The following is a 17,019-nucleotide window of genomic DNA, read 5'->3' as shown; positions in this document are numbered from 1 at the left end:
CGAAAGCCTCATTCAAGCCGCAACTCGCTTTCTTGTATAAGCGAACGTCCTTCGCCTAGTTTGACCCGCTAGGCTTCCCATCCTTTCCCACCTCCTCCGCGCGCATGCGCGGAAGCCCGGCGCCCTTTCGTCCGTGTTCCTGCCGCTTTGATAATGGCGGCTCGTGGCTTGGGGCTGTTGACCAGTTTGCCCCTCCGTGCTCAGAGAAGTCAAGTCCAGCGTCCTCTCCGCAGGCTTCTCAGTTGCCCAGGAACGGTGGTCGCAGCCCTCGGGAAGGAAGAGCAGTCCTCGGGGAGCGCGGAGACAGGTGTGGAGCCGGGGCCGGGGTCGCGGGCGGGCGCAGGGCCGGTGGAAGCGGCGGGGGGACCGCACGGCAGGGTCCCGGCCTCGCTCGGGGAACGTAGGGCCGCCGCCGTGGCTCGTGGTGGCGGCGGCGGCGGCGGCGCGGTGTGGGACGTTCCTTCCTTCGGGGACTGCGTGCCCAGTGATGAAGTCGTTCAGAGCTCCGCAGTGCAGGCCGGGAGCAGAGTTTGCTCGTGTCTGATAGTTGGGCGAAACGCTGTTGCCAGTTACGGTGGTGATGCCGCAGTTGAGCCAGTCGCTTCCTCGCTCACAGATGTAACCGAGGTCGATGCTCGCAAGTTGCCGATGGAGGCCGAGCGGAGTGAAGCCTTGATGAATAACCAGGACCCCTGGTCCTCCAGTGGAGGCTCTACTTCTGCAATTACTCACGTTTGCTTTAGTCTTCTGGCCGTTTGGAGCAGAACCAGCTTGGTAACAGATTTGCCTGGGCTGGAACAGGCAGGCGTTCTCAGTTTATAGGCTGGTGTGTTGAGAAGTCCAGTCCCCCCTCTTGTGATCCAAGAGCTGCGTTTACGTTATTTACGATTCTTAGAACAGTCTGGCAGGATTGTGTCACGGTCTCCATTTTAGAGATGGAGACAGAGGCGCAGAGAGCCAAGGGACTGGCCGCTGAGTTAATTTAGACCTCGAGCCCCGCTGTTAAACAAAAGGTGTTGATTTCTACCATTTCTTGGAGCTGTAGTTTTAAGGTATGAAATTTTTTCTGGGAACAGTTCTAAAGAAGGCTAAACAAGCACAGTATTTTCCCCCAAAATAAATGATAGGCTTGCTGTCCTTATCAGACTGTATGAGAGACTCATATTGACAGAGAGTTGGAAATGTCACTTCTATGACAGTTCATTGAAATGCTGATTGGACTGTATTTAGTAGAAGCTGTTTCTGTTAAAAACTCTTAAGTGACTGAAAATGTGAGTAAGGCTTTTGCCAAAGGAGCTATTGTGATTTAACATGTGTATAGTGGTTTAAATTTTAGAGTATTTTCATATGCTCTTTGAGATATAAAGCTCTGTGAACTAGGTTTGGAAGGAATTATTATTACTCCATTTTGTAGATGTGGAAACAGGCTGGTACAGCTGGCTGGTAAATGGATCACGCTTAGCTATTCAGTAGCAAAGGTGAGAATAAACCCTTCTGATTCCAAGGCTTCACTTAGCAGAGCTTTGTTGTTTTTCTCAGGAAATGTGTTTCATTTTGTATTATTAGGATAATATGACTGGCTAAATATCCAGGGACTCTTGTGAGGCATAACTAGTAACAAAATCCTCATTTGAATTTCTTTTCCATTTTTAAAGAGAAGGTGATTACACTATATGACTCACTTAGAAGCATATAATTTTTTTTTCCTAATTTATTATACCTGTATCTTTTTTTTTTAAATTTAATTTATTTATTTATTCATGGCTGTGTTGGGTCTTCGTTTCTGTGCGAGGGCCCTCCCCAGTTGCGGCAAGTGGGGGCCACTCTTCATCGCGGTGCGCGGGCCTCTCTTGTTGCGGAGCACAGGCTCCAGACGCACAGGCTCAGTAGTTGTGGCTCACGGGCCCAGCTGCTCCGCGGCATGTGGGATCCTCCCAGACCAGGGCTCGAACCCGTGTCCCCTGCACCGGCAGGCAGACTCTCAACCACTGCGGCACCAGGGAAGCCCAGAAGCATTTAATTTTATAATTAGAAGGAGACTGAGAAATCTCCAGTTCAGTTTTTCACTCAGTGTGAGAACTCATTGCCAAAAGTTTGCTAGTTACATTTTATAGTAACAAGGAACACACAGTTTCATACATCAGTCAGTTCCATTTTGATGGGGCTCTAATGACTGAGAAATATTTATAATGAGCTAAATCTGCTAACTTCCCACTTCCCTGTTGGTCTTAGTTTTGACGTAGCTTTCACGGGAGTAGTGGAAGGAACTCTGATTTAAGAACAAGAATATGCAGTGTATTGTTCAGGACTCTGGGTGCAGGGGACAGAAACGAACTCAGATTTGCTTAGGTAGAAAAGGGAGGAGATACCAACCGTGTAACCAGACTCCAGAAAGAGACGTGACTGCTCTAATAAGGTCGCCTGGATGGATGCGTCAGAGGGAAGTACTGTTTCCTCACCTATTGTTTGGTGGCCTCCTTATCTCAGGTTCTTCTTCTCTAGTGGGTTGTTGATGGCGATGGCCACTAGCAGCTTGCAACTTTCTCCAAAGAGAAGAATAAAATGATCTTTTGCCTGAATTTGAAAGATTTGAAAGATTCTAAGCAAGAGCTGTTGATCATCACAGCCCCACCTCCGGGACCAAGAGGAACTGTTTAAAACCCTCTGACAGCCCTGGCGCGTCTGGTGGGGTGTGATGCAGGGTGACTGCCGACAGCGCCCCGTCCGCCGGCCGCACGGGCAGGCTCGTGCCGTGAACAGACAAGGAGGACGGACGCCGGGCCGCCAAACAGCAGCTAAACTCTGCGGGAGGCTACCCAGCGTGTTAGATGTTTGCCTTGGTGCAGCTTTTGCACCAGTAATGCTGCCTGCTCTGTTTACCTCTAAAGGTTATTGTGAGATTCAGACGGGAATGTTTCTGTGAACACTGGAACGTGCTGCACCGGTGGAAGGACGGCTCTCATTTCTCATTAGTCTGTTTCCAGGTTGTAAATCCCTGCTTTATCTACAGTAATTATCTGTCAGAGTTTCTAGACCTTCGTTACTCCTCTCCAGATGCGCTCTGGTTCCTCAGTATCCTCATATCCGTCACGTCCGGAACAGAGCGTGTGCTCCGTGTGTGGCCTGACCAGTAAATAGGAAAGAAGTGCTCTTACCCCCTTGGATTTGGATTTTATATCTATATCTGTCTTCTCCCTTTCCTCACCCCAGAAGTCAAGACATTCCCTTGGCTCATTTTGAGCTTTCATCGAATCAAACTTTTGGTCTTCTTTTGTCCATCTGCTGCTGGCTGAATTTTCCCCCCCATTATGTGCTTGTGTCTTTATGTTGTTTTTAATTCTAAACGCAGGACAATATGTTTTGTGCTTATGCTTATCAAGTTATGTTATCAAGACCGTTGCAAATTTGAGTCTGTCTTAAAATACTAACACTTACTAGTTTTTCCTCCCAACTTCGTGTTGTTTGTAGATTTGACAAGCCTTCTGCAAGGCCATGTACTTATGCTACCTGAACTTTTTGTCCCCGTCATGACTCTGTCCCGTCTACTCCGTCGTGCCTGCTGCTGTTCAGGGTTAGGGCCGTCGGTCCCGTTCAAGCCTGTCACCCCATCTGTCATCAGACTTCTCTGTCTCCCTTTCGTGCTCCGTCCCTGCTCTTCCCAGTAATCCAGCTGCAGGGATACCTGCATAATGGTGCAAAACATTGTATGCCAGTGATATTGCAGTATTGTCTGTGATAGTGAAAACAGTAAACCATCTCAGTATTTATCGGAGGATTGACTAAATTACCATAAACACCTAAGAATGTTTATGCAGTTATTTTAAAAATGAGGTAAATATATATCTACTGACACAAAAAGATATCAACAATGTATTAAATATTTAAAAGCATATTACAGAAGAGAATGTATAGTACATTTTCAGTAATTGTGTGAAAAATGTTTATCTCCGGAGAGATACAAATGTATATGTTTATGTGTGCCTTGAAAATGTCTGGAAAGCTAAGTATCAAGCCTAATAAGTGGGTATTAGAGGGAGAGAACTAGGGGAGGATTTATACTTTTGCTCTATGAAATTGTACAGCTTGACTTTACTTTTACAATAAGCAGTTGGACATCAGTCTAGACTCAGTAAATATCAGAGACAAGAAGATAGAGGTGGTAATTACAGCTGGAAAAGTGGGTGAGAAAAGCCTGGACCATAAAAAAAAGAAGGACCAGTTGGAAGGGCTGTCAGTAGACTGAGGTCAAAGTGAGTAAGAATAGTCCCTGCCCTCAGCACGGAAGACAGATATTCTTCCATGTTGTTAAGTAAACACAGCACCGTGACTTACCTTCTTCCATAGATGTTGACGTGAGCTAGTGCAGAGGTGGAAGCGATTCTGCCGAGGAGAGTTACCTCTTCACAGAGCTGAGCACGATTTGGAGGATGAGTGGGAGTTTGCGGGCAGAAAATGAGAAGGTGGGCGTCCAGCCGGAGAGGAGAAGACGTGAAGAGCTCAGAGTGTGTGTGCCGGTGCCGTGTGCAGAGCACCGCGCGTGAGCCGGGTGGAGGAGGAGGGCTGAAGTTGGCACGGCTGAGGAGGGGGGCCGGGGTGCCGGGAGCTTTATAGCCGGGCTGTGGGGCTTAGACCTCATCACGAACGCGGCAGGGAAGTCAGAGAAGAAGACTTTCTAAAAAAGATTATCTTAGAAAGATGACTTTGGCAGCAGTGTGGAGAGTGGCTTGAGAAGGACAAGACTGGAGCGAATGAGACCAGTTTAGCAATCAGGCTGCTGTGTTCCAGGCCTGAAGTGAGAGATTGACGTTGAAGAATTGGCATCCGGAGTAGAGAAGAGGACGCGTATTGAAGAGATGCACGTTTAGCATCTCTGCAGTGAGTGTAGGGAAGACGCGCAGTATGTTTGACGAGCTGTTAGAAACGTGGAGTAGCGCAGGGCCGGGAGTGCCCTGGTGAGACGTGCCTCTGGGTGGGTGCTGCCCAGCCGGCTCTCACCGCCTGCCTTCCTCTGTCTCGTCCGTGGGGACGGCTTGGGGTTTGCGGAATGAAGGGTCAGCGTGTGCGCGGCGTTTCCTTGATCCATCAGTTTTGTGACCTGTTGAAAGAAGATGAGGCTGAAGGCTTTTGCTGATTTCTGTGCATCGGTTACATTTAATCTCTTTCGAATTAGAACTTGAATGATTTTCTTTTTCCTTGTGTTTAGTACACTTGTTGATCTTTCCTTTGTGATCAGTGGATTATTTACTTCTTGCCTGTCACAGCTCTTGTCTTCATTTCCTGTGATTGTAACTCCCTAACCCCTGGATGGTTTTTAATGGGGAAAAATAAAAACCCCTTCTATTTCTTTAGTAAAAGGTATGAGCTCTTTGTGGGCAGCAACTAGGGTTCAGGCTCTCAGATTTCCCTGTGCTGCAGAGCACATGATAGTTGGTAACTCACTGTTAATTGTTTGAGCCAGATCAAGACCCTTTACAGAGAAAAACTAATAACTTATTTTATTTTTTTAATATTAATTAATTAATTAATTTTGGCTGAGCCGGGTCTTTGTTACAGTGTGTGGATCTTTATTGCGATGTGTGGGATCTTTTAGTTGCAGCATGCGGACTTCTTAGCTGCGGCATGTGGGATCTAGTTCCCCAGTGAGGGCTCGAACCCGGACCCCCTGCATCGCGAGCGCAGAGTCTTACCCACTGGACCACCAGGGAAGTCCCAAAAACTAATAACTTACTTTAATACATTAAACTTCTAAACTCATTGTCTCGTTGCGCTCAGGCTTGTAATCATTTTTTTTTTAGGCTTTGGAATGTTATAGCTTATACAGACTTTGTATGTGTGTATTTGTGGAAGTGGTTTTACTTTTAAAATTTTGTGGAGCGCTCCCTTTTTAGCGCTATGCATTGAGTGTGGTCAGTCAAAACAGAGTGGACAATTCAATGGTAATCACAAGAGAATGGTAACAGGAAGCCTGAGAGGAGTATAGCTTCACCCTTGTAAAGGAGAAGGAAGAAGATGAAATGAGGATAAAGCTGGTTGTGCTCAGGTGTAAAATCTTTATATACCATATCAAGAGATGCTTTACATTTTACGTGTGTGTGTTGGGAATGTCTTTGTCTCATTCATAGGCTCTGAAGACAGGACTCCAAAAAAGAGATTCTCTGAGGTGCAGAAAGAGAGACGAGAACAGGCCCAGCGGACTGTGTTAATCCACTGCCCAAATAAAATCAGCGAGAAGAAGTTTCTCAAGTACTTATCCCAGCATGGACCTGTTAACAGCCACTTCTTCTATGAAAGCTTTGTAAGTATTTGAAAAACAATCTAACTTAACATTCATCCTTTTTTTTTAAAGTTATTTTTTGCTCTGTTGCCTCTGCAATATGGTAAAGTTAGATTCTTTTTTGATATCCTACATCTTTCTTTGTCTAAATTTCTTCAATGAGATTTTTTTTTTTGATATGAGAATAGAAATCCTTATAGCAGTACCACAGAATTATAAGCATAATTATACCTGAATCATTTCATAATTTGAATACTTTAAATCGTTCCATTATCTTAGGTGTAGAAGCCAGTGGGAGATCTTTGTTTTGCCTTTTAATTTTCTATTTCAGCATTATTTTCAGCTTCTCTTAACTAATACCACTTTATAATGTTCCTTTTCTTTATCTGCTTATAGTGGTTAAAACCATTGCTCGTGTTAGAAGCATATCATTGTAAATTTTAAAAATTAGTATTTTGTATGTTATGATAATTGCTTTGAAATATGAACTAAAATACTATGTTAAAAATAGTATTTTGAAATGTGTTCTGTTCTTCTTATGTTTTTGGTATAGGGTCTTTATGCTGTTGTAGAATTTAGTCAGAAGGAAAGCGTAGCTTCACTGCAGAATGTAACTCGTACTCCAAGCCTGGGCACAGAGGCTGCAATTCCATTCAGATCACGTTACTTCAATTTAAAGTTGAAGACTCCATTAAACCAGACTTCTGAACAGTCAAGTATTCAATGCAGGAATCAGTCTTCTCCTTCAAGCAAGAAGCTTTTTGAATTACTTTGTTGTGCAGAAAGTGTAAGTTTATAGGCATACTTCCCCGACTTGATATGTGTGTGTGTTTGGCTTGTTTTGTATAAGTTTTTATCATTAAATATTCATACTGAGTGAAAAGTAAAAGAAATCCTTCCCTACTCCCTGCCACCGTATCCCATGTGTAACCCTCGGAAGTAACCACATTCTGCCAGAGTTTTGGGCCTTTGGATTATTCTGGCTTTCTTTCTCTTGTCAACATGGCATATAATTGTACATGGCATTCTTTTATAAATTTTAAAATATCTTATTTCTGGTTTTAGCTCTTTTTTTCTGCTCTAGTAATGTTTATAGTAGTTTTGGTTTTTCTTACGCAGACTTGTCAAAGGTTTAGCTAGTCCTTTCCAAGAATATGTTCATGGTTTTAGTTATCAAAATACTATTTTGGGGGTTGATTTTCTAATTTTTAAGACTTTACTTCTAACCTTTTGTATTTCCTCTACTTTCTGTTATTTATTTTTCTTGAGTTAAATGTTTAGTTCGGTTATTTTCAATATTATTTTCAAACGTGGGCATTTAAGGCTGTGGTTTTTATTTTAAATATTCAGCTCCAGCATGCACCTTCACGGTGTGATCGTTTTATCACCAGCCTTCTAGGGAACATACAGGACTGTTAATTCTGAGGAACTGGGGGACATTGGGCCTTCATCCCTCGAAGCCTTGCTTATTTCTGGTGTTACTTGCCTTTAACATTGGTTCTTCTCTCTCCCCAACTTCATTTAAATGTCCAGCCTTGTGGTTGCTTTGACCTCCTCTACTGGGGCATTTTACTATTTTCATTTTCCTAAAACAATACTTTATACTCATGGCCTAAGAAAAATAGTAGTTTTAATTCTAGCCAACTTTTTTTTTTTTGCTGGTGTCCTCATTCCTCAGTGCTTTTTAAAGGGCATTTGTAAAATCCACTTTTAAGGCTAAATGTAAAAAGATTGCGTATTTTTAAGGTAGGTCTCCTAAGCCATCAAATTTCTAGAAGTAAAATGACAATTATTTTACATGACCTTAACGTTCTCTATATTCTCTTGTTTTTGTTTTGGCCAGCTAGGTAGATGATCAGCTGAACACTCTCTTGAGGGAATTCCAGCTAACAGAGGAGAACAGCAAGCTCCGGTATCTCACCTGCTCTCTTATTGAAGATGTAGCAGCTGCGTATTTTCCGGGCTGCACCGTCAGACCCTTTGGCTCTTCAGTGAACAGCTTTGGAAAATTAGGATGTGATTTGGACATGTTTTTGGATCTAGATGAAATTGAAAACTTTAGTACTCACAAGGTAATTACATTTCTTTAAATGACAAAGTTGTCAGAAAAAAATAAAGGAAATCTTTGGATTTAATAAAATTACAACTTGATTTCTAAGCTTAAGAAATAATATGGTTAAAGAATAGGGTCTGTTTGATACTGATTCTTTGGAATTGTAAAGTCTTTCTTTGTATCAGTCTAATATATTATCATTTTTTTGTGACTATCTTAAATATGTAATAAAATGGTTGTTCTTTTTGAGGGTTGAGAATTTTTTTGGGTAGGCCAAGGTTACTTACTGTGTTATTCAGATTATGTGTGTATTAACTAATTTTTTCATCTGCATGATCTAGTTACTGAAATACTTTTTACATCTCATGATTTTTGTTTCTCTTCATTTCTCAGAATTCTTTTGATTTTTGTTTTATTCAAAGAATATGTTAGCTACATATAGGTATATGATTATTATACCTTTTTATTGGGTTGTTCATTTATCATTAAATTTTGTCCATCATCTCTGTAAATGCCTCTTCTTTAAATTCTTTTTTGTTTGTTAAGATGGCTGCTTGTTACTTGTCTCACATACCTTCTCCTCCTACATCAGTATTTCCAGCCTTCACATATGTTAGTTACGTTTTGAGTATAAATAGCAGATCACTGAATTTTATGCTTTTACTCCAATCTGTGAGTCTTTTTATTTATTATTACTGGTAATTTTTGGGTTTATTTCTACTGTCTTATTTTTTATTTCCTATTTTCTATGCTTTTTCTTTGCTTTTCATTCCTTTGCTTTCCTCCTCCTGTTGGATTCTTTCTTTATTCTGCCCTTTCCTCCCTTCCTGTCTTTCCTGTTACAGTTTAGAAATTGTATATCCCATTTACGTTCTTATTAACATGCGTGTCTGACAGAGTAAACTTAATCAGCGTGTCTGCCATCATCCCAAACAATATGAGGTGCTTTAATTTCATTACAACTTTGATTTGAAAAGCCTTCTGTGTTTTTGTAAAATCTTAGGTTTTTAGGACTGTTCTTTCTTATGTATTTCAAACTAGTAATCATCTCTGTGTAGATGTCCATTTGAAACTTCAAACTTAACATTTTGAAAACAGAACTTTATCTTCATCTCCTTGTAAATATTCTTTATAAGTTTTTATAAAAGTTCTTAGTTATGTGTCACATGTTAATCAGTGGCATTTTAGCTTTCCTGACATTTGCTGTCGTCTAAGCAAAGCTATCTAAGCTAATCTTTCAGGTCTACCTCTTCATTTACATCCTCAAAGCTATAGTGACACGGTCCCTTATAAATTCTCACTTAGATGATTGTAGCAACATCCTGCTTTCCGCGTGCTTCTCGTGTCATGCCTTGGTATTCCAGCCCTCAGTCTCTGCTGCAGTTATCTTAAAACACAGCTTGGATCATCCACAAGCTTAGAACAGTTCTTCGTTTTAACATAGAATTGAAATGATCTGCCTCATAATTCATTTTAGTAATCGTTTGTCTTTCTCTGTCTTCACACACCCAGTTTTCCAATCACATCATTTAATTACCGGTTGTGGGGCACTTTTAGGGTATGAATGGCGACTGAACCGTAGCTCTGTGTCTTCACTCAGGAGTGCACTTCCCTTCCGCTCCTGACTGCCATTCCTACACGGCTCTCACGGCCTCGTCCTGACCCCACCTTCTTAAACCATACTTGATGTTTCCCTCTGCTCCAGTCAAGATTAATCACTCCTTTTTTGCAGCGTAGCTCATATTTCTGTCTCCAGATTCCTTCTGCGTTACGTTTAGTTAGTGGTTGATCTGTGTCTCTCACTGTATCCTAAGCGTGGGCAGGGTAGGATCCGTGTCTGTTCATTTTCTCATCCCACACAGTGCCCGCCATACTTTATCTGCTCAGCATGTAATTACATAGTTGAAACTGGCCAAGAAATATGAAGCACATGAAAGTGAAACGGGTCAGTCTGATTAAGAATAACGTGTACTTGAAATTGTATTAAATTCCTGACAGGGACACTTAAATTATGTTAGGCTATTTTTATATTAAATAAAAGACCTTGCCAAATAATTAAAGTGCATTATAATGTGTTGTAATGGTGAAAGCTTGGGCTCGGGAGTGCAGAATAGTTCGTTTACTTACCTGCTCTATGACCCTGGGAAAGTTATTTACCTTTCTGTGCCTCGATTTTCCTAGCCATAAAATTGGGTTAGTGCTATAACGCCAGCTCATGGAGTGTTTGAGAGGATTGCTAGACAGTAAGAAATACATTTTTTTCTGTTGGAAGCAGAGGAAGGAGTTGGAAACTTAGTTGGGTCTTAGATTTCTGAAACAGAGAGCTGTTAGGAAGAGATATTTTAAAAGACAGTGCTCCAGTCTCACTAAACAATTTAACATCATTCCGTATGTAGGTTTAACTTATGCAGTGTTGTTATAAACATATACTCTGAAATATGTGCTTGTTTAAGATTATAATAGCTTTGCTAATAGAAACATTTTAAAAATGAAACATGAAAAACAGGAGCACTTTTATTTATTTTTTATTTTTAAATAAATAAGAATAGATTTTAAAAAACCAGGAGCACTTTTAAACTCATCCTCCATAAAACAGCTTCCTTGAACACTGTATGCAGTTGTGAGCCCCTCCTCCCTCTTACCTCCTGGTGCTCCGTGTGTCCCAGCACTCCCCCTTGGTTTGTGGTTCTCTGGGCTTGTTTTATTCTTCAGCCTGAGTTGAGAGCAGTTAGGAAGAGATTATAATATAATCTATACGGATTTTAACGTGGTTTTTTCCCCCACTTAATAGTGTCTCAGCAGTTCAGTCTGCTGCATCCTCTTCAGTGGATGCAGAATGTTCAATTGAATGAATGTACCATAATTTACCTAACCAGTGCTTTATTTGTTAGACAGTTAGGGGACGGTATCTTTTCTTCCCCACTTTATTGCCGACTATATTAGGTAATATTCTTAGGTTGTGCGTAACAGAAACCAACCCAGAGCAGCTTAAACAAGCCAACGAGAGAAGGAGAGGAAGCATCCCAGAACCCAGGGCCAGGAATGTGGGGGAGGCTTAGGAAAGGACAGCACTGGGAAGTATAAACAATCAGGAGTCCACGAAGGGTTCTGTTTCTTCTCCACGTATTTGCGTTACTTAATATCTCCCTTCCCTTCACTCCCCTCTCCCCACCCGCTTCGATTTTCTTTACATTTTCATCCTCATGCTGTAGACTGTGCCTCTGCCCCAAAGCTTCTGAGCTCTATTTCAACCACGTGGTTGCCTCGGCAGCTCCGCCGCAGTTGCTGGTGGAGACGGCTGGCTGGACGGGGGTGTGCCCCTGCAGTGCTCGCGTCAGCCGCCCTGCCTGGTCCACGTGCATCGTCAGGGCCGTGATCCTTTCGGGGGACTGAGTTCTCAGAGAGGGGTAGGAGGCTTTAGTAAGCTCGACAGAGCTCTTCAAAAGTATCTACCACACAAATAACGCTGCAGTGAGGGGACAGCTTTGCAAATCAGCTCATCTGTATGAGCATTCCTTTGGGGTGATTTCCTAGGATTTTAATAGCTAATCAAAATCTTATTGATACGTATTTAAAATTTTGCTATTTCAATACTAAAATTGTCCCAAAAGTATGTCCCAGTTTACACTCCCACTGACGGATGTGTGTGTTTCCCCTCACCCACCAACGCTGGTCCTGTCACCCTTTTTGTCTTTGCCAGACTGATAAATGAGAAATCTCAGTGCTATTTTAATTTCTTCTTAGCTTCTGGAAAACAAGACCATCTCTTTCTATGTTTCTTACTCATTTTTATTTCTTCCGTTAGTTTCTTATTCAAGTGTTTTTGGCCATTTTTAGAATTGGGTGGGCTTTCCTCCCTTCCATTTGTACAAACCCTTCATAAATTAGGGAAGTTAGCCCTTTATATGACATGTATTATCGTCTTCATTTGTCTTTTATCTAGTAATGAATATATGCTTGGCCTTAAGATGGTTTTAATTTTTATTCATCCGTATTCTTTTGTGTGTTCTGGAATTTCGTGTCATGCTTAGATAATCCTTCACTCTAAGATTGTAGAAACTTTCACCCATTGTGTTGTGGTACTTTATTGATTAAAACCTTTTATGTTTAAGTCTTTGGTCTGTGTTGAATTTACTTTGGTTTTGGACTAGTCTAGTTTATTTTTTTAATGGCCACTTGGCTCATTGTTTCAATAGCAATTTTCCCGCAGTAATTTGCAGAGTTCATTTTATTAACTATTAAATTTCTGTAGTTAGGTCTGTTTGTACTGTTTTCTTCTGTTGATCTACTGTCCTCGTGCATATATTTCCTGTTATAACTACTGTGGGTTTACAGATCTTATTAAAATGGAAAGGCTAACTTGGAAAGGGCACATGTACATTCACAGAATTTATAGAATCTATGGTTCTACTATAGTCTTACTTTATGATATATACTGTGGTATGTAAGTTAATTATAAAAAGCCAGTGATTTTTCAAGTTAGTATTTTATACTCTAGAGAAGCAAAAGAAAAGTGAAGAGTTTTTGAAAGTATTTTTATTGAAGTATAGTTGGTTTACAGTGTTGTGTTGATTTCTGGTGTCCAGCAAAGTGATTCAGTTATACATACATATATTCTTTTTCATACTCTTTTCCATTATGGTTTATCACTGGATATTTAATATAGTTCCCTGTGCTATACAGTAGGACCTTGTTGTTTATTTTATATATAGTATCAATAGTTTGTATCTGCTAATCCTAAACTCCTAATTTATCCCTCCCCCACCCCCTTGGGTAACCGTAAGTTGGTCTTCTGTGTCTTCTGAGTCTGTTTCTGTTTTATAAATAAGTTCATTTGTATCATATTTTAGATTCCACACACAAGAGGGATCATATATTTGTCTCTCTCTTTCTGACTTCACTTAGTATGATAATCTCTGGGTCCATCCGTGTTGCTGCAGATAGCATTATTTCGTTCTTTTAAATGGCTGAGTAGTATTCCATTGTGTGTGTGTGTGGGTGTGTCACATTGTCTTTATCCATTCATCTGTCGATGGACACTTAGGTTGCTTTTGTGTCCTGGCTATTGTAAATAGAGCTGCAATGAACATTGTGGTACATGACTCTTTTTGAATTATGGTTTTCTCAGGATATATGCCCAGTAGTGGGATTGCTGGGCTGTATAGTAGTTCTATTTTTAGTTTTTTAAGGAACCTCCATACTGTTCTCCATAGTGGCTGTATCAATTTCCATTCCCACCAACAGAGTAGGGAGGTTCCCTTTTCTCCACACCCTCTCCAGCATTTATTATTTGTCGACTTTTTAATGATGGCCATTCTGATGGGTGTGAGGTGATACCTCATTGCACTTTTGATTTGCATTTCTCTAATGATTAGTGATGTTGAGCAGCTTTTCATGTGCCTCTTGGCAATCTGTATGTCTTCTTTGGAGAAATGTCTATTTAGGTCTTCTGCCCATTTTTTGATTGGGTTGTTTGCTTTTTTGTTATTGAGTTGTATGAGCTGTTTGTGTGTATTGGAAATTAAGCCCTTGTCGGTCACGTCGTTTGCAAATATTTTCTCCTAGTCTGTAGGTTGTCTGTTTTGACAGCTGAAGATTTTTGGTCTGCTTTTGGCTGTGATTGCATGAAGAATTTTTTGTGTATGTGTTTGTGTGGTTATTGATTTTGTTTGTTTGTTTTGGGTTTTGTTGGGGTGTGTGTGTGTGTGTGTGTGTTTTGGCCAGAAATGACTTAGAGCATCCTTTTAGAAAAGTTTTTTTAAGAAATTCCTTTTTATGAAAAGCTCCTATTTACAAATGTTTTTATTATTCAGGCCTCAGGAAATTTTCTGATGGAATTTCAAGTGAAAAATGTTCCTTCGGAAAGAATTGCAACACAGAAGATCCTGTCTGTGATAGGAGAATGCCTTGACCACTTTGGCCCGGGCTGTGTGGGAGTACAGAAAATACTAAATGCTCGGTGTCCCCTTGTCCGGTTCTCACACCAGGCCTCTGGATTTCAGTGTGACTTGACTACTAACAATAGGTACGGTCTCTTATTTATTATCTTAAATGTGAATGTTATAAGGTATTAGCATAGTTTTTCTTGTACAGAAACAATGGCTTTCGACTCTTTGATATGCTTTAATAATAATTTTTTTAAAACTTGAACACTTGAATTGAAAAGTAGGGTTTTCAATTATTAAAATGTTAACATGCCTAACTAACATCTTCTGAGAAGACTTGTGTTTCATTGTTCTTACTTACGTAGCCTGATAACAACTCAGAAATTCCGAAGTATATAGCCTTCTAGCGCACTTGGAAAATAAAGCGGCACCTTGGGTTTGTGCTCTCAGCTGCTTCCAGAGGCAGTCGACTGTGTGTCCAAACAAAGGTAGCATTTGCTTAAGTCAGACGGTGGTCTGAGCAGCCTAATGAGACTGCGTAGTTTTTCTTCAGCATGTTTTCATTTTATTATCAACCTGTTTGCTTTAAAACACATGGGATGAGAATGACAAGTTCTTTTATACTCTGACGACTTTTCTTTGGTTCTCAGTAGGGAAGACTTCTCAGCTGAGTAGTTTGCTTCTTTATACTCTCGTGTGCTCATTGCACGCATTTGGTTCCACTGTACTATCTGCTAGATACATGATCAGAACTACAAGTAGATTCAGGAGATCCAATCTAGAGCAGTTTTGATTAAAGTCCAGTGTTCACTAACAAGTCAGTGCGAAGGACTTTTGAATGATAAAAATATATACTGTATTTCTATCATTACTATATTTTCTTTATAGTATATAAATAGAATAAAATGACTTTTTTTTAGAGGTGAAAGATTACATCATTAATTTTTTTTTTTTAGAGAGAAACACCTTTATATAAATCCATACAGTCAGAATAGTTTTTAAACTATTGAAATTTTTTTCACACACACACACTGTATTTTACTTTTTACAAGAGATAAATAAACTGACACCAAGCATTGTAAGTGGATGACCACAACAAAAGCAACAATGATTGCAATTACCAAACATGAAACACACTCATACTGTGTCATAATATTGACATTCAGTCCAGTAATCCTCCACTGTAACAGCTCCTTTACTTTGCAGTGAGAATTGATTTGTATATTTTTTGCCTCTGAGTACTTGTGGGATTTTTTTTTATTCAAACAGAAAGTCACAAAAATTATACTCATCCTCATCAGTTCACTCAGTCCCATGTAATTAATTTTTTTTTCCATCTTGATCTTTTGTTAGCACTTTTATGAGTTCATCAGTTTTCCATTAGAGTTCTGAAAATGCTTATTCATTCAGTTCAGCAGTACAGTCAGTTACCAGAAACCTGTACTTGTCAGAGTCTTTTCCATGAATTCCTTGAAGATGAAACCCTTTTATAGGAACATATTTGCAAAAGCATCAGAGTATACCCAGAACTGTCTGTAAATGACAAAAGACTTAAAAATGACCACGGTTAAAGATTTCATGAAAGTTCATAATAATGCAGTTGACAAGGAAATTTAGTTATTTCTGAGATATACATTTTAAAGTAATAACTAGAATTATGACTTATAACATTATACCAGAACATATAAGATTTTTAGAAATTTCATGTAATGTCCGAAACATTTATATTAACATATTTCCATACAAATAACCCAAAGAAAGTTTAGTATTAGTTGTTTTTTTGTTTGTTTGTTTGTTTGTTTATACAGCAGGTTCCTATTAGTCATCAGTTTTATACACATCAGTGTATACATGTCACTCCCAATCGCCCAATTCAGCACACCACCATCCCCACCCCATTGCCGTTTTCCCCCCTTGGTGTCCATATGTTTGTTCTCTATATCTGTGTCTCTAAAAGGACATTTATCTTTGTAATAGTGTTATTTTCATGGTCTTGTTGGTATAGTTTTAAAAATTTTGTTTTAATATGCTTCAGGTTTATATACTCACATTGTTTTTTTATATCAGATACCTTGCACTATTTGATATTTATTTTTCAGCTTAATTTACCTTCATTTACATGGATAAAACATTTAATCACCATGAATTTCTAATTTGACATTTCTGCTCTCTTCCTTAAACTCAGGAAGTAAATGCCGTCCATGGTGGTACTTAGTAGACAGTTGGAGTTGCTACTGTGAAATCACCGGTGTTGTGCCCTCTCAGTTCTCTGAGTAATTACACAACATGTCTTGATCAGTAGGAGCTTGATTTTAAAATAATTCTTATAATTCTTTGCACTGTAACATTGTGATTAGAAGACTTATTGAAGACAGGCTCTGAAGATTGATTTCTTAATAGACGTTTTATCTTCATGGATTGTGGTTTTTATAAATATTAAACTTAAGTAATTTTGGCTGAATTTTAAGACATTTATACTTTCTTGATAAAATAAGTAGAATGTTTTCCTTGTCTGTCAAAGGACTAGATAACCCCCCTTTCCCATTCTAAAGTGTCCTGATTTAGATGATAAAGTATAATGTTATTTCACCTATACTCTACAATGAGACCAAATTGTTTTTGAAATTCAGTTATCAGGAAATCTTTACCCTGGAAGAATTATCATGTTTCTCCTTGTGGCCAGTGTAAATCCTACAAATGACCGCATTTCGTTTCTAGCTACTTCTGATAGGAAGATCAGAAATAAACTTGCAGCTCAAATTTTTATTAATCTGCAGAACCATCGGGCTGGAATGCCTACAGCCCGA

General features: G+C 39.8%; 1 protein-coding gene across 1 annotated transcript in view; it reads left to right on the top strand.

Moving 5' to 3' along the window:
• Positions 1-28: 28 nt before the first annotated feature.
• Positions 29-17,019, top strand: part of MTPAP (mitochondrial poly(A) polymerase) — a 30,083-nt gene continuing 13,092 nt past the window's right edge. The window contains exons 1-5 of the mRNA XM_082386879.1: positions 29-307; positions 6,123-6,295; positions 6,828-7,061; positions 8,122-8,346; positions 14,141-14,352. Coding sequence (XP_082243005.1) covers positions 154-307; positions 6,123-6,295; positions 6,828-7,061; positions 8,122-8,346; positions 14,141-14,352 — 998 coding nt within the window. The 5' untranslated portion in view covers positions 29-153. The remainder of the gene's footprint in view (positions 308-6,122; positions 6,296-6,827; positions 7,062-8,121; positions 8,347-14,140; positions 14,353-17,019) is intronic.

Source organism: Balaenoptera borealis, assembly GCF_965194805.1.
Source record: "Balaenoptera borealis genome assembly, chromosome: 3".
NCBI lineage: Eukaryota > Metazoa > Chordata > Mammalia > Artiodactyla > Balaenopteridae > Balaenoptera > Balaenoptera borealis.
This window is presented reverse-complemented; position numbering and strand designations above follow the sequence as displayed.